Here is a 24326-nt window from a genome sequence, read left to right on the forward strand (position 1 = left end):
CAACATCAAAACACACAATCTCTTCTCAACTGTTTCTACCATGCAGTAGGATACCTTTCATTCAGGTTGGTGTTGGAGTAGTGAGTGTATTTGACTGGCCAGATCCCCGTGTGCACCAAGACAGTCTGTCAGCAAAAGCAGCTTGGAAGTTCAAAAATATGAGCTTCTATTTAAAAGCTTTAACTGTAATGTTGCAAATAAACATGACCAATTAAGTGCACCGTTATGTCATTTTTTTCTGAATCATGTTTTTGTTTTTTTCCAGCTGGACCAGACATCCTCTCGTTAAAAAGAACAAAAAAGTTGTTATCTCCTCTTTTCTTCTGCTGCTTTTAGGTCTTGGTGAGTCCAGGTTCTAATCTTTCTCCACAACCCTGACCAGTGATTACATGGGATTACATATGTTTTTTGTACTTCTTGCAGTGTTTGTATTTGTTGGTGTGGGATTGCAGGTTAGCCCATCACCAGGTGAGTATTTGACTGGGGTGGTATGTGTGGCATCCAGTTCAGTGGTCCTTCCTTCAGAAACTATAGTCACATATTTCTGTATCCACAGCTATTTCAAGTGCCATCTTCTTTGTACCTGGACTTCTCCTCTTGATCCCTGGAGGTGAGTGTTTTTCTTTCTGTGCATCTTCCATCTATATTAAGATCTTTCTTTTCCTTTGACTAATAAGGATATTGGAGACTGGAGTAGCCATTTTTCAGAGGTTATTACAATATTCACTTGCGAGCGCAGGCTTATAGCAGACAATCTATATTACTGCTCCAGTAATAACATTCCTGACTAAAATTTCTACTTCAAATAACCGCATGGATGAGTTTGCAGGGAAAAACGTATATAGGTATGGCAGGAATCACAGCTAGTCAGATTGTGCGATCCTCCTACCCTACTTTTCCCCCCTCATTTGCTGATTTGTCTCTCTCTCCTATTGCAGTTTACCACGTCATATTTATATATTGTGCTGTGCGAGGCAGACATGGATTCCAGTTCTTCTACCTCCCGTATTTTGACAAGTGATCTAATTGCAAACTTTCCTGTTACTCATTTCCTCTAACCTGGGGACCTCATAACACTGAATGCCAAAACACTATGGAAACCACTAGGACTGTAACATTGATAACAACAGATCTCCATGAAACTGTCTCCTGCTGGTGTACGAATCAGCCATGAGAAGACATCTTCAGTCGGGGTCTTGATCACCAATAAGGATGCACAGCTGCGATGCAATTAACCACTGTGACTGATATTTTTGCATACGGCACAATGTGGCCTTGTGAATTTTAGACTGTTGCACATTTTTTATGTAATTAAATGAACTAAATTTTACATGGCTTGTAACTGTTTAATGTTAACATAATTACAAAAAAGTTAAAACCAGTGATCTTGTTTGAACACAGTAGTAGCAGGGCCCTTTCACGGATGTCCATTCATGCTGTGGTATAACCTTGTCTGCAAATGTTATCTGGATGACAACATCATGACAAACTCTGAAAGAGAACACACCGGTAATATAAAATTGCAAATTCTATATATATAGGGAAAGCTAGAACAGAGTGCTACATTATAAAGAATGTGCTCCGGAATATTTCGATGGCAGATATTACTTTACTTTGACAGTTCCATTTTAAACACAGCTGTGACTTCATGGATATTCATAAACTGTCATTAGGTCCTAATGAAAGTTTTATTCTACCGCATCGCTAGTAGTCATATCCTGCTACTGACAGGAGTTGAAATGGCCCTGTTGATTGCCTCATGTTTTGCTTTGTACATGATATATGTTCATTGAAAGAGGAGGCAAAAGATTGTCAATTGGGACCTAAGCATAACAGAATAAAATGGTTGGACCATAAGGGATTTGGGCAATAAATGTGTAGCACTCCTCGTTAATATGATCACTTACTCTGTGGGATCTTATTCCGTTTATGGAAACGTTCTTTATAAGGCTATTAATCCAACCATCTGTGATTAAAATAAGGGGATACTTTAAAGGCGAAGGCAATAAAATTACAATCTCCACTGCTTGAAAGGGAGATGCTGGGATCTGTCACCTACACAACTCTAGCATAACTAAATTGATTAAAGCTTGTGCTTTTTATTTAACCAACAGTAGGACAGTTTTATCAGATACCAAGACATTATTAAAAGGCAAATTTTCTCTTATAGTGTGAAACTATGGACAAAAAAAATGACAACCTTCATGAGTCTCCTGCCCCCAAAGCAGACTGCGTAAGGATGAGTGGGGGAGATGGTAGATGACCAATGGAAGCAAAGCAGTAACTCGACAAAAGGAAGGAACATTAATTTAGCCTCTAACAAAAGGTTAAGATGATTTCTCCCATGGCTCCCCAATACATATATATTAAGTCTATTCACTTGCATTAGCTTACTTAATGCATCTAATTTGGGTGTATTGCATACAATTTTGTAAGGAATAAAAGAATGCTGTGATCCAGGGAATAATCATACTGCCTTTTGGTGTGAAGGACTTTTTGCCCCCCTGTTTTTTTCTTCCATAAATTATCTCTGCTCTTTATATGGTGTTTCATTTTTTTAATGTGTAGTCTGATCATTTAAATTTATCTTTTTTATTTGTACAGTTTTGTATGCATAACATGAAGGAACTAACATTTTTGTTAAAATAAATCACTTACCATCAAAGTCGACTCTCCCATCTCCATTCAGATCGACATCGTGAATTATTTCCTGCACTTCAGTTGGATTCAGAGGTTCTCCCAAAAAACTCTGAGCAGCATCACTTAGTTCTAAACCACTTATATGTCCATCCCCATTCACATCAAACTGAGAAAGAAAAAAAAGAGTGCAGGGGTGGTCGTATAATTTCAAAGATTAAATCGAAACCAGTAGTTCCATCTATAGCGAATAATTATTTGGTGCAGATTACAGACCCTACTGTAAAATTTCACACATTACTCAAATCTTTCCCTTGGCATATTTATAGAAGGTTTGTGTATTATATGCAAGTATAAAATTATGTACATTTTCTTGAAAATTAGCTCTAAATTAAGTATATATTATATGCAAGATTGTAATGGTATCTTAATCTAAAGCTTATGTAAAATAAAGGCTAGTGCGTAGGGTTCTCTTTTGGAGACTCCAACCCGCATTTAAGATATGGGGATTCACTAGCTAGATAAAATGGCGCTGGTGCTAATTTCTAGTCATCGGTGACAGTTTTCAAATCCCTTTATAACCATGACCTATCTATAGCCATACTAGTTTGATCTGGCAGCAGACTGGTTTTATTTTTTGCTGTATTCTTTTTAGGCATATTTTGTGTTTTGTTGTTTCCCAGATTATATTATTATGATTTTGTGAGTTCAGTAAACCATTATGTTGAGTTAGTGGCACCAGCAAATACATTCATGGGCCAAACCATAAACCCGTTTTATGGTAGCCTCCTCCGCTTGCATGTTAAAAATAAATAAATATATATATATATATATATATATATAATAAATGTGGGTGTGCATGCACAAAAAAAGAAAATTTAGTCATTTAGTAAATTGGGCAGGAAGGCCAAATTAGTTGAATTTCATTCTTTCAACATGCAGATAATAAATCACAGAAAAAAAGCCTACTGCGTACAAGACAAAGAATGTACACTGATCACAAAAAGATTTAGGGGAAAAAAACATAACAGGTAAACTCTTTCAGGCTTATAATCAAGATAAAGGCTGTAACTCGGGAACAAACTCTTGTAAACAGGTTAAAAGAAAACAATATAAATAATTCTGAAGTCAAGATTATTAATACATATAATGAACAGATTAAGAACATTCAGGCTAAACACTGGAACATTTTGCAACAGGACTTAGTTCACCATACCATGAAACCTAGAACTGTGTTTAAAAGGAATAAACCTATAAAAAAAAGGTGTGGCTGTGGAACCCAATATGTGGGACTTACTTTTAGGAGACTTAAAGATAGGTTTAATGAGCACAGGTATAGAATATACAGAATATATTTTCTTGGTACTTTGTCCCCTTTTGGCTTCAATCCTAATATAGATGTCATAAACTCAGTATTGACATCTATTTAGGTATATTACATTACACTTATTTATATACCAATGGCAGATTCTGTAGCCCCTTACATCAGAGTCGGTAGGATACATTTAAAATCACAATAAAAAAAAATTCTACAAAGACAAGAGGCCCCTACACTTAAAGCTTACAATCTAATCAATAAGTGAAAGGGTATTATCCCATTAAGACCCAACTTCCTCCACAGTAGAGTTTATATGTAGGTCTGTTTTAGGTCCGCATAGATCTTGGAATCACAGCGTTCTAAGTATAAATTATATATATATATATATATATATATATATATATATATATATATATATATATATATATATATATATATATATATATATATATACACACACACATGTAGTGATGTGAAAGATATTATATATCATATATATATATATTAGAATTGTATTTACAATAATAAGGTTTATTTTAAGATTGGGGTCCTACTCTGTAAATTAGGAAAATGTAATCATCATTATGTTTGTGTGTCATGCAGGCTCTATTTATATGTTACACTGTCCCTTTAAAAATGTAATTAATTCTCCTTTATTGTCAATAACTCCCAAAATTAGAAATCCCAAAGACTTTAGAAATTAACTAATCCTTCCAAGGAAGCCATTTTGGGCCGTTTTTGTAAGCCAAACCCCTCGAAGAAAACCAAATCTTCCATGTGACAGATAAAAATGGCTCTTTTGAGCCAGTGCTCCAAAGTTGGGGTTTTCATTACTTTCCAAAATTTAGGAATAGTAGCCTTGGCGGCACTAATGAGATGAATAGTAAGTGAACGTTTATATTTACCATAAGAAACCCGCTGTATGATTGAGAAACAGGGGTGTACCTAGAGTATTTGGCACCCGGGGCGGATCCTGTATGTGGCACCCCCCAAACACTTTAAAACTGCATAGCTTCTATCATTATATACTGGCGCAAACATTGAAGGTGGTACAGCATTACTGTTATCATAATATACTGAGGCAGACATTGATGGTGGTACAGCATTACACCTACCACTATATACTGAGGCAGACATTGATGGTGGTACAGCATTACACCTATCAGTATATACTGAGGCCGACATTGACGGGGTACAGCGTAACACCTAACACTATATAGTGAGGCAGACATTGATGGTGGTACAGCGTAATCCCTATCAATATACATTGAGCCAGACACTCATAATAGTGCAGCATAACGCCTATCACTATATACTAACCCAAACATTGATGTGGTGTAGGCCTACCACTTCAGTGTCTGGCTTAGGGATGCACCGAAATGAAAATTCTGCATTTACCTGTCCGAAACCAAATATGAACCCCCACCATAAAAAAAACCTCACACTTTTATTTAAAGTAAGTAACACAGCAAAATAGGACAAAAAAATTCAATAACAATATTAGTTAACAGCAATCACACTTCTATCATGCCCAGGCATACCCAGATTCCAGCATGTACTAGCTGACTTGGCATGATAGGAGTGTGATTGTTGTTAGCAATTATATAATTGCTAACAGCAATCACATTTCTATCATGCCCAGGTATACCCAGAATCCACCATGTACCCAAAGCCAGCTCTGGCATCCACACTGCCCACATAGAACCTGACCAGCACCCACATTTACACATTACACATTTAGGATTTACCATCTTTGTCCCCAAACAGCCCAACATGAGTCAACTTTGTCCCCAAACAGCCCGGCCTGTGCCATCTTTGTCCCATAAACACCCTGCCTGTGTCATCTTGGTCCCCAAGGCTCAAACATCCTGCTCTACACCAATTATACATCTATCATACACAAACACTTTAACAGTCACTCATTAATTCACACAATAATTTATTCTCTCTCATTCACACAAATTTACACATTCATTAATGCAGTCTCACAAACTCATTAATTATCTCCCTCATTCAGACAATTCATCCACACATTCATTCATTCTCACTATCTACCTTCCCCCTTTTCTACCCCTCCCCACTATCTACCCCCCTCTCCCCCTTATTAGTTAAAGGTTTTGGACTTACCATCCAGAAGCCCTGCGGTGGGAGCACGACGCCTTCGTCTTCCTGCTCTACCGCTGCTTCCTGCTCTGCCGCTGCGCGGCGAAATAAGATGTCCTATTTCGGCGCTCAGCATGACATGCCGGCACCGTGACGGAGTTAGAGGCCTCGCGAAGGAGACTGAGGGGTGCTAGTGACGAGGCTGCCGGGGATCAGGGACATGCCCCCCACTAGGTACGCTATTGCTGTTGAGCAATAAGGATTGCGGAGAAATTTGAAAATCTACTCTCTCCCAAAATGTACGTATAAGAGGACAAGACCACCAAATAAATTCATGGTGGAGATGTGGCAGAGATGTAGGTACATATAAAGGAGAGACTTGAGGTAGAAAACTATGTATTGTCCACCAGAATTTTATACCATTGGGACAATAATTTAAAGGCTGACTCCTGTATCTTATTATCTTGCTGGCCATAGAACTGTATGGAGGTGCCGGGCTGTCTGAGAGGTGATGAGATTATACCTTTAATCCTATCATGTTTGTGTGTATAAATACCTGTGCTGCCCTCAATAAAGTCAGTTCTGTTTTACCCCTACACTAAGTCTCGGCTAGTGCTTGGGGTAATATGAAGGGTTAATCCCTTGAGCAATTAAGCTTTCATCGGCAAGGAAGAGCTCTACGGCGGAGCTACCCAGTCCGAGTACGGGACCTCACCTGACTTCATATTAACTAAATGACCCGAAATATTACTTCAATTTGTTAGTTCACATGAGATGGAAGTGATTTCAATGGGTATGCATGTCTTAAGGGTAATGTATAGAATTTGTAGGAATTAGTTAGGAATCAGGGTTGTGTTATGTATGTTTTCTTTGGTGAAGCCAGCAGCAGGATTTTTTCATGGAAATCATAAAAGGTGATTGATCTTATGGTAGCATTGTGTAATGTTCCATATATCACGGTTGCTGGTGATAAAGTCTTAAAGTTGTTGCCAGAGAACTAGATGCTTCTCTTTCACGGAGTTGGTTTGCTATTCTGCATAAAAGTAATTCCTGTGTCATTATACCACATTCATGGCATACCTATAAATCGAGAAACAATCTTTGTTCTGTCTATTGCTCACTTCCTTGTTTCCTTGACCATTTTCCATAAGAGGTCAAGGGTTCTTAGACAGTTCTGCCATTGGACCGTTAAGCCTATTCTTGGAAATATGTTCTGATAAGGTTGTCCTAATGAAGCATAATATATAACATTATTTTGTAACTGTACATGGTTACAGAGAAACAAACTTAAACAAAGCAGTACTTCAGCTATGTCAGCGGATACATCAGTAGATGCAGCAAGGGTGACATTTGACATACACCAAGAGTAACAGTTGGATTAACCAGCTTTGTCAAACAATTAAGGGCACAAGATAATCTTAGTGAGCTGAATGTTTTTATGTAATGTTCCTAAGCATAATCACCAAATTGTATGTTTTAAATGTTTTTGCATAAACCATAGTCTGATGTCCAGTCTGATGACCTTGATACATTAAGCCCACTTTAATATATAAACTGTATTGCATATGCATGACTTCACATATTCAATGCTGGTCCTTCTCATGTTTCTATTTTTATTTAATCCATCACTAGAGTAATTAGATAACAAGATCAAAGTCTGAGGCCAATCCAGTATTACATGTGCCAAAAATGTAACTTTTAGCATAGGGATCAGCTGGAGTTAAATGTGCTTGGTAGTTCAAAATAAGATACAGGTGCAAGCAAGAGGCAATTTATGTAAGAAAAGATGCCAAGTCAGCCCAGGCATTAGGCCAAAAATACAGTAAAAGGCAGCGATGACCTTAGCAGTACCTAAAAATAACTAGGTCAACTACCTAGCATGATCCTCTTTAAAATCACAGATGATGCCACCAATACTAATCTGAAGGCGTACACAAACTGTCCTGTTTCCTTTATGACAATGGTAGCTAGTATTCTCAAAGAAGAACTTACAGGTGGGGAGACTTACAGGTACAGATACTTTATGATGGCTTTGAGATGTGGGAAGATATCACTTAGCTTATCAGTCCCCAAGAAAGTAGACATGATATATCTTTCATAGGGTGAAGCTTATAGAGGCTAATCGGCAAATACAAATAGTCTCTAGGCCATGTTGTGACAGACCCCCCCCCCCTTCAGATATCATTCAGATACACATGCTTGGAAACATTATAGCCTAGGTAGTAGAAACACATACCTTGTCTGCAAGCCACCAGGAAGCAGTTTTCATAATGATATCAGTGGCAGACACCCAAGGAGGTTGAATATGTTGGAAATAGTAAGTCAAGTAGCACTATTTTCCCTAACGCATTGTTGCCATATTTTGTAAAACTCTTGAAGGTAAGAACAAATAAATAATATATGTTTTCAGATGAAGATACAAGTCAGTGTAGCAGATCCCCAAGACTGAAGCATCCAAAACCCCATGACAATATTGCACATCTAGTATTTTGATTTATTAATGGATCGCTATTATTCTCCAAATACCACATCTGTTTCAACTTCCTACATGTCCCAGTTTAAACAGGGAAAAGAAAAAATGTCGGTGCGCTAAGCTAGTCACAGGCTCAAATAATACAAATGTATAATACGAGGCCTACCAAACAGGTGTAAGCATGCTGCAAAAACAAACAGTGTATTGGCTGTACAATGTATACAAAAAACAAAAACTGTCTGTACTTCTTACCCTAATAAAGTTGGCAACAAATATATAAACATAATATAAATGAGAGGTTTTGGTTATATGAATTGGCCAAAGCATAATTAAGCTCACCCGCCACGTCAAGGCACACTCTCAATAGGGTGAGAACCTACTCTCACCTCCTACATAGTGGGCACACAAAGCAGTTTATACTGCTACCAAAACCTTATCTGTTTGGTAGGCCTGTTTGGTAGGCCTCGTATTATACATTTGTATTATTTGAGCCTGTGACTAGCTCAGCGCACCGACATTTTTTCTTTTCCCTGCTTGCACATATTTGAGGTTGTTGGCTTCTCATCAGTCTGGTTGCAGCTTGCTGTCCAGGGGTTAATAGGGAGGAGGTTTAATTGCACCTCCCCCAACACATTAATAAGGTTTTGGTAGCAGTATAAACGGCTTTGTGTGCCCACTGTGTAGGACGAGAGAGTAGGTTCTCACCCTATGAGTGTGCCTTGACGTGGCGGGTGAGCTTAATTATGCTTTGGCCAATTCATATAACCAAAACCTCTCATTTATATTATGTTTATATATTTGTTGCCAACTTTATTAGGGTAAGAAGCGCAGACAGTTTTTGTTTTATGTCCCAGTTTAAAGCCAGGTAGATGTGAGGGTATACAGTGTTTCCTTTCTAGCCAAAAACATCAATGCCTATTCTTAGTGAAATCCAAAGGTAACACTGATCAGGTACCCCTCAACCACCATTTAATGCTCAATGACATGAGAGAATTAAAACATTAAAAAAAAACATGCACTGAACACATACACAACAAACCTAAGCAGTGGCGACTCTAGAAACAATATATAGGGGGGGCACACAAGATACCACAGTCAAACTGGGGGGGCATTAATAATTTCCAAAAGTAATGTGCTATGGAATTATACTTTTGTTATTGGGCTAAAATAATAATTGATCATTCAACATGGGAAGCCTGAAGCCACAATTGAGTGCGACTAATCCTTGAAATAAATATTATAACACAATAAATAACTTTTCCACTAAATGATTTCAGGGCCTTGAACGTTTTGTCCCCTGAAGTCACTACAACTTCAGGAGGGCATTTTATCTCTGGATAAATATAAATTAAATAATTCCTACTGTAAGTTAAGTGCCAGGAAACAGATGACCAAAAACACACACCAACACAGGCTCTATCACACCAACACCCAGACACACACACCAGGACAGGCTCTGCCACACTGACAACTGAACACACACACCAGGACAGGCTCTGCCACACAGACACACACACACACCAGGACAGGCTCTGTCACACCGACACCCAGACACACATACCAGGACAGGCTATGCCACACTGACAACTGAACACACACACCAGGACAGGCTCTGTCACACCGACACCCAGACACACACCAGGACAGGCTCTGTGACACAGACACACACACCAGGACAGGCTCTGCCACACAGACACACACACAACAGGACAGGCTCTGTCACACCGACACCCAGACACACACACCAGGTCAGGCTCTGTCACACCGACACACACACACACACACACCAGGACAGGCTCTGCCACACCAACAACCAAACACACACACACACACCAGGACAGGCTCTGCCACACCCACATCCAAACACACACACACGCCAGGACAGGCTCTGCCACACTGACAACCGAACACACACAGCAGGACAGGCTCTGCCACACCAACACCTATACACACACACCGAGGACAGGCTACACTGATAACCCAAAACACACAAACAGCAGGACACAATCTACGTCACAGACGTCTACATCAGGATGGATTTTTCACACTGCATTGTCGTTTATACCCCCCTTAGTGTTTTTTCCCCTTGTGTATTGATGCCCCTGCTGCCCATATGTATTAACATTAGCCCCAGTTACCGATAGCAGGTATTGATCAACACATTAACACACAAACCAAGCTTTGCATGTATAGATCAACTGAAATTCACCTGTGATCTCAAACAGAATCAGACATACAAATCCTGTATTTGCAGGTATACAATAGTATATGAAACGTAGCATTGCAGGTATAGATCAAATAAATACATGGAAACAGCATTGCAGGTATTAATCAACTGAATAAGACATATTAACCCTGTATTTGCAGGTATACATAAATAATGTATGGAAACATAGCATAGCAGATATGGATCTACAGAATAACACACAACTCCAGCTTTGCAGGTATAGATCAATTGGAATTCACAAAAAACACGTCATTAAAAGGTATATTTAAAACCCCCTAAATTACACGCATAGATCACAGGTTGCATACCCCAAAGCCAGCCCTGGCGTCCACACTGCAATCACACTCCTATCATACCCAGGCAACCAGTAAATGCTGGTACCTAGGCATGATGGGACTGTGCTTGCTGTGGTTGCTGTTAGCAATCACACTCCTATCATGCCAAGTCAGCCAGTACATGCTGGTACAGGGTGGCTGTAAGTGATGTGCAGACCCCATACTGCTGGCAGCATCAATACACAAGGGGGGCAGCTAGCTAGGTTTCAGCTTGTACTGGCTGACTTGGCATGACAGGAGTGTGATTGCTAACAGCAATCACAGTCCCATCATGCCTAGGTTCCAGCATTTACTGGTCGGATGTGTAAGTGCTGGAACCTAGGCATGATGGGACTTTGATTGCTGTTAGCAATCACACTCCTATCATGCCAAGTCAGCCAGTACATGCTCGAGGTGCGGCCCGCGTAACATCGGTTGCACTGGCTGGCGATGTTACGCGGGCCGCACCTCGAGGTCTCGCGGGCCGCATTTGGCCCGCGGGCCGCATGTTGGACGCCCCTGCCTTATTACTTTCTAACCCCCTCTCCCTCCCTTATCACTTTCTAACCCCTCTCCCTACTCACTTATCACTTTCTAACCCCTCTCCCTACTCACTATCTAACCTCCCCCTTTGTAGTTCTCTCACCTTTAGGTCCAGCGACGGGAGCACAAGGCCTCTGTCTTCGTTCTCTGCTGCGGTGGCCGCTGCTTCACTGCTGAGCGCCGAAATACGACGTCATATTTCGGCGCTCAGGATGAAATGCTGGCACCGCGATGGAGGTAGAGGCCTCGTGGAGGAGAATGGGGGGCGCCTGAGCGGTTGCCAGGCGCCCCTCTCTCTCCTCCGCATAAAAAAAAAAAAAAAAGACGGGATTTAAAGTCGCATTGCGACTTTTTTCCAAATTCGGCAGGGGGGCAACAGGGGGGGCAAGGATTAACCTAGGGGGGGCACCTTGCCCCCCTGTAGCGACGCCACTGAACCTAAGGTCAAGTAAAAAATGAATAAATAATAAAAAATCCCTTCAGCAGGCATAGCAGGCAATCCATTATTGCAACAAATGATGAACAAAGATATGAAAAACAGCACAAAAATGGACATTGTTTCATCATAAAACATACAATATTCATTCTAGTCTGAGAGGATAATATAGATAGATTGTGCTTTGCAATGATTGTCCTGATGCTAATCCAAGAATAATTTAAAAAAGACAAAGGTGGTATAATAGGTGAGGTGTTTGCATTATTAACAATACACTCGATTGAATGCTATGAAAGGCAGAATTCAAAATCTTTTTCACAACGCACATACCTCTCTGAAAGCAATCTTGAGTTCTCTCACTCCTACCATATTTTCTGTTTCTGCTAGCATCTTTGGACCAATTAGTTCCACAAAATCCTCAAAGTCTACGCGGCCACCCACTGTGAGAACAAAAGGTTGCTGTCAGGCAAAAATAATAATAAAAACAATAATATTAACATAAGCATTATTTTAAGGACACTATAAACCAAGATCCTGGGGGTCTTTTTTAACCCCAAGTAGCTACTGCTAATTCCATAACCTCAATGCAGTTCCTGTAACACTTCCATTGCATTGTACAAAAAGCAGTGGTGGGCAGCCTAAATTCCTCAAAGCAACCTCATGTAAACCACCTTAGGCAATTCATCCCCTATTCTGCATCCTTATTTCTAAAACAGTATATGTTGGAGTACAAAGATCTGCTCCTTGGGTTGGGACATGCAGTGGCATATCCTGGCCCAACCTCAATAGGCCCCACCGCTGTATAACAGGGAGCCAATAGGATCAGGCTTCCTATAGCACAACTGTTCAATGGGCCAGGTAATCAGGAGATCTCTGCTCTAACCCAGTGCTGTGTGTCCTTAAAGGATAGGGCACAGGCATATGATGAAGCCTCCGTAACTTGGGACTTGGGGGTGCCTGAAGGCTGTATTTCCCGTCATAGACGGTGGACCCCTGGATTGCATTACATACTTTCAGCAGGCAACAGTGGACACTAATTGCAGTGCAATATCTGGTTCCATTGCTTGGATTTATGTTTAAGTCACCCTGTACCTGATTAGGTGTATAGGGAGGCAACAGTGAGAGAGCGAGAGTTCTCTATTTACCCAGTGTCCCTTCCTCCTGCCTGTCTGACCAATATTATTGGTTCTGATGGCAGGATTCTGCAAGTTGGTATGGTTTTCGGTTATAACTAATTTGCATATGATCTGCATATTATGCTTTACATATGGTATGATGCATGCTGGTCGTAACTCATCACCAGCCTATTGAAAAGCTCTTGTAGGCTGGTGGTGATTGTTTCCTCAATAAAGTTAGTTCCTATTTTACCTCAATATGAGTCCTGTCTTGTTATTGGGGTAAGCATCGGTGCTGCCCTTGTCAGGGCGGTAAAGCACTGTATTGCTATGCTTCTGTATATTACAGTGCCACTGAGGTTTCCTGTTGTGTTCGATGCTAGTCCTGGCTGATGGTTGACGTTTCGTGTTCCCGGTGGCCATGGGGAGAAGGGAGGATCATCTGGGAGGTGTACCCAGTCAGGGTACATGTCATATCCCAGGAACTCAGCAGTAAGGAGAGTGGGGCAAAGGGGGCGGTTGGTAGTGCTGCCCTGGGTTACAGCATTGGGAGTATGTGGATGACAATTCTGCAATTGTACTTCATCACACACTTAACACATAATCACATGCCAGGACACTTTTTTGTACCAATAACGTATTGGATATTAAAATAATAATAGTTAGGACTGCCAGAAGTCTTCACCCACAGTATTGGACACTAGTAACAAATGGCGGTTGAAACTGGACACCTGGGAACCCTAATTATATTGTGAGATAACCAATGAAAAAAAGATCAAGAGCCCGAAGAAAAAAGTCAGTGGGGACACTTACTCCTCATCTTGATGTGCTGGGAGATTTCTATGAGTTCCATCTCAGTTGGCATATATCCCATAGTCCTCATGCATTCACCCAACTCCTTGTATCCAATGTATCCATCCTGATCCACATCAAATTCCAAGAAGGCAGCATGAAGTTCTGGAAACAAATTAACAAAATAAAAATGTGTTATGAAAATACAGAGTGATATTCCTCAACTTAGCATTTCAATTATACTTTTTTTTACAGTTGCAGAAGTTTACAGAAGAATGAGCTCACTTAAGTAAATGTGCATTAAAAAGGGTCAACCAAGATGAGCTCAAGATGTTCTCACCAAAACTCAACTGCAAAGTCAAGCTTTAATGAATACACTGTAAACATGCTATGCACTTGCCACAGTGTGATTACCAGTCGCAGGTAATCCAGGGACCTCATTTCAAGTTTTCATATCACTTTTAATGCACTGCTCTCCCACCTGAGAGGAAAGTAAGGCCCCCACGGGCCCCTAGCACCAGTCCCCCAGCCACCCTGGACATACTGCTAGGTTGGCGCTGAGGGCCACGCTTCCTCATGCCCAACACACTGAGTCTGCGCACCAGCATATGATGTAATTTCCTGGTGGTTTACAAATATCTGCTCCTTGGTTTGGGACATGCAGTGGCAGGTGAGACAGAAGAGCTGGCACCAGCCTTCCCCCCTCTTGAGCCGACAAAGGGGGATTGTGTGTATTAGTATTTTGCTGTGTGTGTGTCAGAGTTGAAGTAGAAGCGTAGAACAGGAGATGCTAACCCTTGACAGGCACCCCTTTAAGGTGGTCTGTGGTAGCAGTAGCAGTCCAAATGGTCACGGCAGGTGACAATCAATTGAAGAAGAGAAAGTCAAACAGAGGTCAAGGTCAAAGGCAAACAGGGTAATCCAAGAGACAACCAAGAAGTCAAATGCGAGGCAATCCAAAGGAGAAACTGTAGCAAAGCAATGAAGGTAAATCTGGACACTAGAGTCCAGGGGCACACAGGAACCAAAGCTCTGAAACACTGGAGCAGTGCAGAAGTCTGTGGGGTTTTATAACGTTGCAGGTTTATACTCCTCCTCCAGGTTGATTAATGTCCTCATCAAATTGGATGGCAGAGGAGTGTGTTTCCTTAACACATACCTTTCTGCCTGATTGACTACAGGCCATTGATCCACAGATGCAAAAGGCAAGCTTTAGTCTGCCACTTCAGCCTACTCAGTGATCGTGATGTATGTGTATTTCTGTGTTAACGTCAATATCTACAGGATATAAAGAGTTGAAGCCAGTGGATATATTGTATGTTTTATACACATCTAAACACTATACATACTGTATACACACACTAAATATATGCATGTTGTTGGATAGCGTGTGCATGTATATAAGAACATGCCGTTATATATGTGAACACATATGTCAACATCCCTGCTAATTATTCAGTTCAGATGTTTCGGCCACAACCATTGCAAACAGGTATATACAATGAAGCTAATAGCACCTGAAATAAGAAGTGGTCAAATAGAGAAAATAAAATCCTGCTGCTAGATGGACAATAGAGCGCACACACACACTCTATAAAAAAGAGAAGTGAAAAACAAATAACTGCACATGACACATAAAACCATAAAAAACAAGATACTGCTTAAACACATGCCCCTACATTAACTGGAAAAGGATAAATATCTTCAAACTAAAATATATATGGTTGAAAAAAGTATCCTCAGTGTATCAAAAAAACTGTAAGAAGGCAGAAATCACCCTATAGTGTAAAACTGTAAATACCAATAAGCATAATAAAAATGGGAATGGTTAAACTGAGCTCCATATATAATGTGGAGCTATGTACAGTATCTCACAAAAGTGAGTACACCCCTCACATTTTTGTAAATATTTTATTATATCTTTTCATGTGACAACACTGAAATGACACTCTGCTAAAATGTAAAGTAGTGAGTGTAGCCAGTGTAAATTTGCTGTCCCCTCAAAATAACACACAGCCATTAATGTCTAAACCTTGGCAAGAAAAGTGGGTAAACCAATCCAAATTGGGCCCAATTAGCCATTTCCCATCCCCAGGTTCAGGCCACTCAGTGTTACAAGGTCTCAGGTGTGAATGGGGAGCAGGTGTGTTAAATTTGGTGCTATCGCTCTCACACTCTCTCATACTGGTCACTGGAAGTTCAACATGGCACCTCATGGCAAAGAACTCTCTGAGGATCTGAAAAAAAGAATTGTTGCTCTACATAAAGATGGCCTAGGCTATAAGAAGATTGCCAAGACCCTGAAACTGAGCTGCAGCACAGTGGGCGAGACAGCGGTTTCACAGGACAGGTTCCACTCAGAACAGGCCTCGCCATGGTCGACCAAAGAAGTTGAGTGTGCGTGTTCAGCGTCATATCCAGAGGTTGTATTTGGGAAATAGACATACGAGTCCTGTCAGTATTGCTGCAGAGGCTGAAGGCGTGGGGGGGCAGCCTATCAGTGCTCAGACCATACGCCGCACACTGCATCAAATTGGTCTGCATGGCTGTCTTCCCAGAAGGAAGCCTCTTCTAAAGATGATGCACAAGAAAGACCGCAAACAGTTTGCTGAAGACAAGCAGACTAAGGACATGGATTACTGGAAGCATGTCCTGTGGTACGATGAGACCAAGATAAACTTATTTGGTTCAGATGGTGTCAAGCGTGTGTGGCGGCAACCAGGTGAGGAGTACAAAGACAAGTGTGTCTTGCCTACAGTCAAGCATTATGGTGGGAGTGTCATGGTCTGGGCTTGCATGAGTGCTGCCGGCACTGGGAAGCTTCAGTTCATTGAGGGAACCATGAATGCCAACATGTACTGTGACATACTGAAGCAGAGCACGGTTCCCTCCAAGACGACCACTGCCTTGCTAAAGAAGCTGAGGGTGAAGGTGATGGACTGGCCAAGCATGTGAGCATCCTCAAACGGAATATCTCTTATATCCACCAGCTCCATGATGTGGTCATGGAGGAATGGAAGAGGACTCCAGAGGCAACCTGTGAAGCTCTGGTGAACTCCACGCCCAAGAGGGTTAAGGCAGTGCTGGAAAATAATGGTGGACACACAAAATACTGACACTTTGGGTCCAATTTGGATGTTTCCACTTAGGGGTGTACTCACTTTTGTTGCCAAGGTTTAGACATTAATGACTGTGTGTTGAGTTATTTTGAGGGGACAGCAAATTTACACTGTTATACAGACTGTACACTTACTACTTTACATTGTAAAGATATAATAAAACATTTACAGAAATGTGAGGGGTGTACTGGCTTTTGTGAAATACTGGATATGCTTGCATAAAATCAAGCACATGGGCATGCCATCTCCATAGAGAAACATTGACAGTAGAAGAGGTGGTAGTGAATAACTCAGTAACTTGGCCACAAGTCACTTTGTGAAATTTCTACCCTGTTAGATGTGCCCTAGCACATATGTTGTTATATGAAGTAGTCATCATCTATGACTACCACAGAGCCCCCAGTTATCTTTAGTTAGTTTTTTTATTTTAATGTTGTCATTAGCTTTTGAAATCCTTCAAGGCCTAAAGCTCTATATGCATTACATGTTGAATGTCCTATTTTTATTACCCTTGGCGGAAAGAGCTGATTGTTATAAATCCCTTTCTAACAGTTTTTCCTAAAAGGTCAGCCTCTATGGTTCTACTGTTAAATGGATAAAAACAGGAAATTGGAATGAGTCTTTAACGTTCTAATCTGTTCAGAGGGCAATACCTCACCTGCAACTCTCGAAGAGAGGCAACAACACATTTATCCTAGAATGTAAAATGTACATCCTTAACTGTGGTGTCTACAGTAAGGCTATTCACATTGTCACACTCCCAAGAACTATTTCTAGACCAATGACGTATATCCATCAGGCTAAGATCAAGTGTAGTCCCCCTTTGGATGGGGGGGGGGTACACTGATCCTCTGGCCTTAAGGCTGGGAAAGCAATGGAGCCTGAGGTGCTGATTTGCCCCGGCAGAAATGCTGGAGTCACCGTGTGCGGTATTGCACGCCACTGCACACGGTGAGCGCACGATCTCACTGGTGGTTTTCCTGCACTTCCTTTTCCCCTCGTACCATCAGGTCCTGGGGTTAAGATGATTTATTTTTGAACCTGGCAGGCCAGTAACGGTCTGCCCCTAAATTATTTTTTCTTAATTTATATATCACTTCGTTTTTCACGAGTGCCAATTAATTTCCCCTTATTTGATTCACGGCTTTTTGAATTCACGGCAAGGCCCTCACTATTTTTTGGGACACGATTTTGTCACCGTTGTTTTTGGACACTGTTTTCTTTTTAGAGGCAGTGAAGCCTGGACTTTGCTGGAGGAGGATTGGGAGCCTTTTGGCCCCTTCCTCTCTACAAAGAAGGCCAGCAAGGAGTCTCACCCTTCGGGTGAGATCCGACCCTCCCCCAAGATCCGACCCTCCCATTGGGGGGGAGGGATTTGTCTGGGTTCCCCGTGAGGGAACTCAGTATCGTAGTCTGGCTTCTGCTGCCTACGGCACAGTTGCAGTACCCAGGAGCACGCACCTCGGGCTCCAAAAAAAAAAAATAAAAAAAAATAAACAGGGAACAAATATTAGGTTTCCCTGCCTACATTATGTATTAATTGAAGAGAGGGATCTTAATCACTTATAATTTAAGGATCGTTTCTAGTCAAGTCAGTTTATGATGAAGCATTGAGGTGCTAAACGTGTCAAGTGATTTCACTTGCCTTATGTATGCTTATATAGCATCCATGAATAAAGCCTTCATAACTATCTTCAAAGTACTCTTGTAGTTTCTTGGATTTATGTCTCATTTTTGCTTTGTTCAAGTATCCCAGGAAATATTGACATTGCTTATACTCCACGGTTATCTTATACCACCAGGACCAAACTGTATGCTTTTCTGTTGCTTCTAGTCCACTGTAATTACTATTTTTTTTGAAGTGGAAGTGTCTATGAGTAACAACGGCTCAACCATGAAGCAGTAGAACCACAAACCCTCACAGAGCATGGGCGAATCACATGGTGAATCACATAGCAAGTACAAATTGCATGTCCTTTGTAGCATCACTCACTACATCAGCCCAAGCACAGTGCACCGGAATGTTCATGAAATGGGTTACTAGACTTCCGCATTTGTTTTCATACAAATGAGTATTTGTGAAGAATTTTGCCGTTTTGAAAGAAAATAAGTGCGCGCAATACAAAAATCTACATCCGTTCACCCAGTCATTCCATCGTCGTGGCCGCCATTTTAACTACACTAAGGAGGAAAATCTCACCATTTTGCCTGCACTAAGAGGAGTGATATTGAGTGAGCTAATCTTCTTTGCTCAATCAGCTCACTCCTGTCACATAATGCTGAGGGCTTGCTCAACAGCTGTGCTGCAGTTTCAAAGAAAAAAAATTAAATATAGACTGGTAGTACTAGGCAGAAAATCAAATAGCCTAGTAAAAAAGTCTTAGCATAAGTGCTGCGTGTTTGGTTCACTGTGTACTCGGACTGAGTAGCACAGCTGTAGAAATCTTATTTCTCCCCTCAAGCACTAGTTGAGACTTAGTGTAGGGGTAAAACAGGACTGAGTTTATTGAAGACAGCACAGATATTTATACACAAAACATGATAGGATAATCTCATCAACCACCACACAGCCCGACGCCTCCATACAGTTATATGGCCAGCAATGCCCACCCAACAAAGAGTCACTATTTCGGGGTGATCTCGAGGGAGAGGCATCAATCCTAGGGTACCATTGGACAGCTCAGTGACAGCATCGGAAACATCCCCAGGAATAGTCCGTGCGGTAGTTCCATAGCCGCGGCTAGGTAAACCCCTGTCCTAAAGATTGGCAATAAAACCAGGGTTCCAAAACAAGCTCCCTCTCTGTAACCACCCTGAGCTTAATGTAACCTCAAAAAGAGCGACGTGATGGGACAACGGGTGTGCGTAGTAATGCAGTTCCAATTGTCTGCGGGCATCGTTGTGGTGCCTAGCGGCCGTACAGTTCCATGAATTTGCAGTTAGGTCTCAGTCAGGCACATCAAGCATTTCCTGGCTTGTAGAGCCCCCATACCCAGCTAGTTCATGGGAGTCTGGTTAGGGCAGACGAGACGGGTCATAACACTTAGACATAAGAGGGGACTGGGCAGGCAGGTAAGGAGTCTCCCCAGGAATCCTCCATTGTACCCTTCCCAAACTCAAACACACCCCCATATGTCCTCAAGGTCAGGGGATTACTGTGACATTCAGCAAGCAGTGAAGCTGCTTGTTTTGCTGTTAAATTCTATTTTTTTAATTCTTTAAAAGGAAGCTATATTGTGTGATGAGGACTATACTAAGCAAAACTTCAAGGTAGCTGTAATAGTACTAGTAACAAATAATTTTTTTGTAGTATTAGGCTAAGCAGAAGTAGTATTATATATATATATATATATATATATATATATATATATATATATATATATATATATATATATATATATATATATATATTTATTTTATTTTTTTTTAATTTTTTTTTCAAGTTCTTGGTTGCTTAACCATAAAAAATTAAAGCAAAATATTATTATTATTGAACGTTTACCCCAAAGCTTACAGGAAAAGAACAGTAGTTTGGCCTTAACTAATAACTCAAAGATTTGGCCTAAAACCACCATATACTTGCAGATGCATGCGCACTGTTGTTTCAATTTCCCTGAGCTGAGGACCAATTTAATCAGCCTCAGTGGGCCCATTCAATAAAAATAAGCCGTAGGGAGCAGCGTTCTAGTGTGCGGGCAGCTCCCAAGCCCCGGGGAGGATCATTTCAAGGGGGGGGAAATCAGCTCTGCACAGGGGCGAGCAGCAGGGGCACAACAAGAGTGTTTGGGACCTGGGCGGATCCTATACATGGCTTAAAAATTTAAAATGTATTTAATAAATGAAGTATTAAATAAAATTTCCTGAACAGATGAATACTGCTTTCTTTAATAACAAAATCCCCAAAGAAACACAGGTCCAAAGTAACCATTAAGTCTATTATGGAAATGGTAAATTAATTAACATTCCCTGGCTTTGAGCCGCTATTTCTGCAAACTGATCAAAGACTTCATCAAAGCTCTATTCATCTTGACAATATAATGAGCCATACATGTTGGTATAGAATAACTCCCGTTACTATATATTGGCCCAGACAATGTCGTTCGTACAGCATAACTCACACCATTTTATACTGAGCCAGGCACTGGTTGTGTTACACCATAACTCCCACAGCATAGCTCCCATGACTATATACTGAGCCAGGCACTGATTGTGGTCCACTACAATTCTATATGCTAAACTAGGCATTGACGGTGGTAAAGCATAACTTTCATCACAATATAATGATCCAGTCATTGACAGTTGTACACTATAACTCCAATCACTTTATACTGAGCCAGACACTGGTTGTGGTACACCCATCACACCAGTGCTTAATCACACTCCACAATTTTTCCTTTTTTTCCCCAGCGTCTCTGTCTCCTTTCCTGTAGCTCCTCTTTCTCTTTGTTTGCTCTTGCTCTCTTACCCTTGTTCTGCCTTCCAGTGAGTGCAGTTTCAGTGCTGAGTGCCAGGATGACATATGACGATACCTTTGCACACTATAAGTCCTAAAAGGGTATTCCTATCAATATGGTATCCCTCTGTCAGCAAGTGTGTAGGCAAGTAAGAGCACAAAGAGCACAAACATCAGGGTGGTTGGGGAGATTGGACAGAGGACCACATTTTTGCACTTCATCATTATTTCCTGCTTCAGACAAAGCAGTTTATAGCATATCTGGGGGACCTCTAGGTCTCAATGCCCAATAAAGCTGGTCAGCCTAGTAGCATGTTAAAAAGGCATCTTACATTGGTCTTGAGATGTTTAGGGCCTTCTCTTTCCAGTAGGCAGTGTATCCTCACATGTTGTGCCAACTCCTGTTTTCCAGATCTTTTACCATACAGACTGGTCCTGGGTGATAGCTGTGAGTCAGAAATTTGACGCTGTCGCTGGGTTTCACGTACTTCCAGCAATGTCAACTCAGAGCAAATGACCTCTTCATGCAATGCCTGCTTCATTTCTATGATCAAGTTGCTGGATCCCGCTTTGTTGGTAGGGTCCGGAACAGGGCCCTAAGCTTGTGGGAACACATTCCCAACTCTGAAGGAGGTAAGGGAGGAGAACTGTCTCTCAATGATGAAATTCTCACACTAGAGGCCACCATGTTGGAAGGCTTTGGTTGCATAGCTAAAAGAGAGGGAAGTCTGGAAGTTTTAGATGTTGTGTCTATTAATGTATTGGGGTCCTTACCCTTCTCTTACTGGGTTTCTACAGACATAAAAGCAAATTTCCCTGGCAAGAACTATGAGTCCATGAGAAAAGCCACTCTTCCACCACAGTTAGCATATTTTTATAATTTTTTTATGATCATTGCATGTAGTTTTCTGAAGTTTTAACAAAATGTATGCACAACTCTTACATCAATAATAACTGCCCTTAGACAATACTGTTAGCCCTAGTTTTTTCCCCAACCCTACCTTGGACTCAAGCAAATGCTGGATCACCAAACTAAATCTGACAACACCCTAATTTACTAATTCACTAATGCAGACCGCTATGAAAGGGAGTTGGAGGCAAGCGAGTGAATTTTAGAGCAAATGGCTCCCTAACTGTCCTGACCTAGGATTTCATCCCCTCTGCACTACTCAAGGCAGTCACAGAAACAGAGTACAAGCAGTCACAGGAGACCCTAAAAATACTGTGGCAAGGAGTTTTTCATCGCTTTGTTATCCTTACTATGGTTATGTTTGTGTACAGTCCTGACATAATAGTTGACAAACACTTTATACCTTGAGAAACGGCATTTAGATGTTCATACTATGAGTTTATAGTCTATAAACTCAGTAGGGGGTAAAAAAATGGGACAGAGGCATCAAGGGAAATACTGGCCTTAGCATAGAACTAGACAGTAAATAACTCACCATCCATCTCCTCTGGCGCCAAGTCTCTTTCCTGAATGGTAAAAAAACACATAAAGGGTTAAAAACATTAACATTGGGACAGTATAATGGACAGTATAATATTCCATACATATATTCCATACCAATGAAGACCACATATGGAAGCGCGAATATTTTTAAAACCATTCCCCTCTGTTGCCTGCATGTCTTCTGCACTCCTGTTTAAATCAATGGCAGTAATTTTTGTGTATGGGCACAGGGCATCTCATTAGACCTTCCAGAACCCTTATGCGAGTCAGTACTGGATTAAGCCATTAATTCTAGCACTGCGCATGTGCACTGGTAAGCAAGGGATGCTTTTGGCTGGATACATTTCCTGCAGAGACACACTGCATATGCATAGAAGAGGATTATGATGAATCACTCCATGTACTCACACCAGAGACAAAAAAGTTAATTTTAAAGTGACACTCAGCTGTTGTGTATCAAAGTGCAAATGATAGATGGGGTGTCCCTTTAAGCAAAGACACCACCATTGCCACCTCCGTATTACTGTCTAATTGTCTGTGCTAGTCTTTTGAACTGCCCAACATTGGTAGCTCATCTTACAATATCTGGGCCATGTCATTATTCTTTGTTTTAAGGGCCTTCTTAAATGCAGTTTATTCCCTGGACATTATTATTTTGTATGGCATTTAAAAAACACCTTACAAATTCAGTGTGATTTGAGATTTATTAGTTATGTACATTCAAAATTACATTTTGAGGTTTAATTTATTGTTTTACTCAACCAGCTGGTCAGTGGGCAAAAGTGAAAGCTGTGGACCCTTCAGGTTAATGTAGCTCAGGGCATTAACTCTGTTTGCTTCAAACCAGAGTAACAAACGTATTTTGTGCATTTGTTAAATAGTTTTGTCAGAACATTGTTATACATTTCACACTCGCACATCCACTGTTTTACATTGTTACTTACCTTGCTGAAGAGTGCATTCAAGAATGGTGAATAAGTCTTTGTTGTAATGCTCTGGGTGTCACTCACCCGTTTCCCTTTGTGATGTCCCCTGCCATTAGCATGGTGGCCCTCATGATGACCACCATGAGGGCTCTTCCTGTCATGATTTCCCCCAGTCTGACCTTTCCTGCAGTCGTCATGTCGCCCTGCTGCTCCTTTCTTTCCAGAATCTTCTCCTTCTTTGTTTCTTGTAACAGGGTGACTCTTTCCCCCATCTTTTTCTGGGGTCCTCGCTGCATCAGTTCCTGCTTTGTGAGACATAGGACAAACACAGGTAGTCTCTGTCTGTTCCCTACAAAGAGAGTGCTGTAGAAGGCTTTAGAGACAACATAGGATTAACAGAAATCTAATAACATCAAC

At 41.1% G+C, this 24326-nt stretch overlaps 1 protein-coding gene across 1 annotated transcript; it reads right to left on the reverse strand.

Moving 5' to 3' along the window:
* Positions 1 to 1462: 1462 nt before the first annotated feature.
* Positions 1463 to 24106, reverse strand: LOC149298866 (calcium-binding protein 2-like). The gene is made up of 7 exons (XM_089486742.1): positions 23994 to 24106; positions 23928 to 23931; positions 22976 to 23006; positions 13980 to 14123; positions 12382 to 12491; positions 2659 to 2806; positions 1463 to 1491 (listed from the first exon to the last, which is right to left on the reverse strand). The coding sequence occupies exons 1-7, from the start codon at positions 24104 to 24106 to the stop codon at positions 1463 to 1465; spliced, it is 579 nt and encodes a 192-aa protein (XP_089342868.1).
* Between the last annotated feature and the right edge of the window lie 220 nt (positions 24107 to 24326).

The sequence above is a fragment of the Sceloporus occidentalis genome, unplaced genomic scaffold (genome assembly GCF_023333645.1).
Source record: "Sceloporus occidentalis isolate IW3139 unplaced genomic scaffold, rSceOcc1.0.p SCAF_30, whole genome shotgun sequence".
Classification (NCBI taxonomy): Eukaryota; Metazoa; Chordata; class Lepidosauria; order Squamata; family Phrynosomatidae; genus Sceloporus; species Sceloporus occidentalis.

Excerpts from the sequence above, each read along its gene's own strand:
- LOC149298866 (XM_089486742.1), bottom strand. The coding sequence starts at position 24,106 with ATGACGACTGCAGGAAAGGTCAGACTGGGGGAAATCATGACAGGAAGA. Across the intron at positions 14,124-22,975 it reads GGCGCCAGAGGAGATGGATG|AACTTCATGCTGCCTTCTTG; the intron begins GTGAGTTATTTA and ends ATTTGTTTCCAG. Across the intron at positions 2,807-12,381 it reads TCAAGATTGCTTTCAGAGAG|TTTGATGTGAATGGGGATGG; the intron begins GTATGTGCGTTG and ends TTTCTTTCTCAG.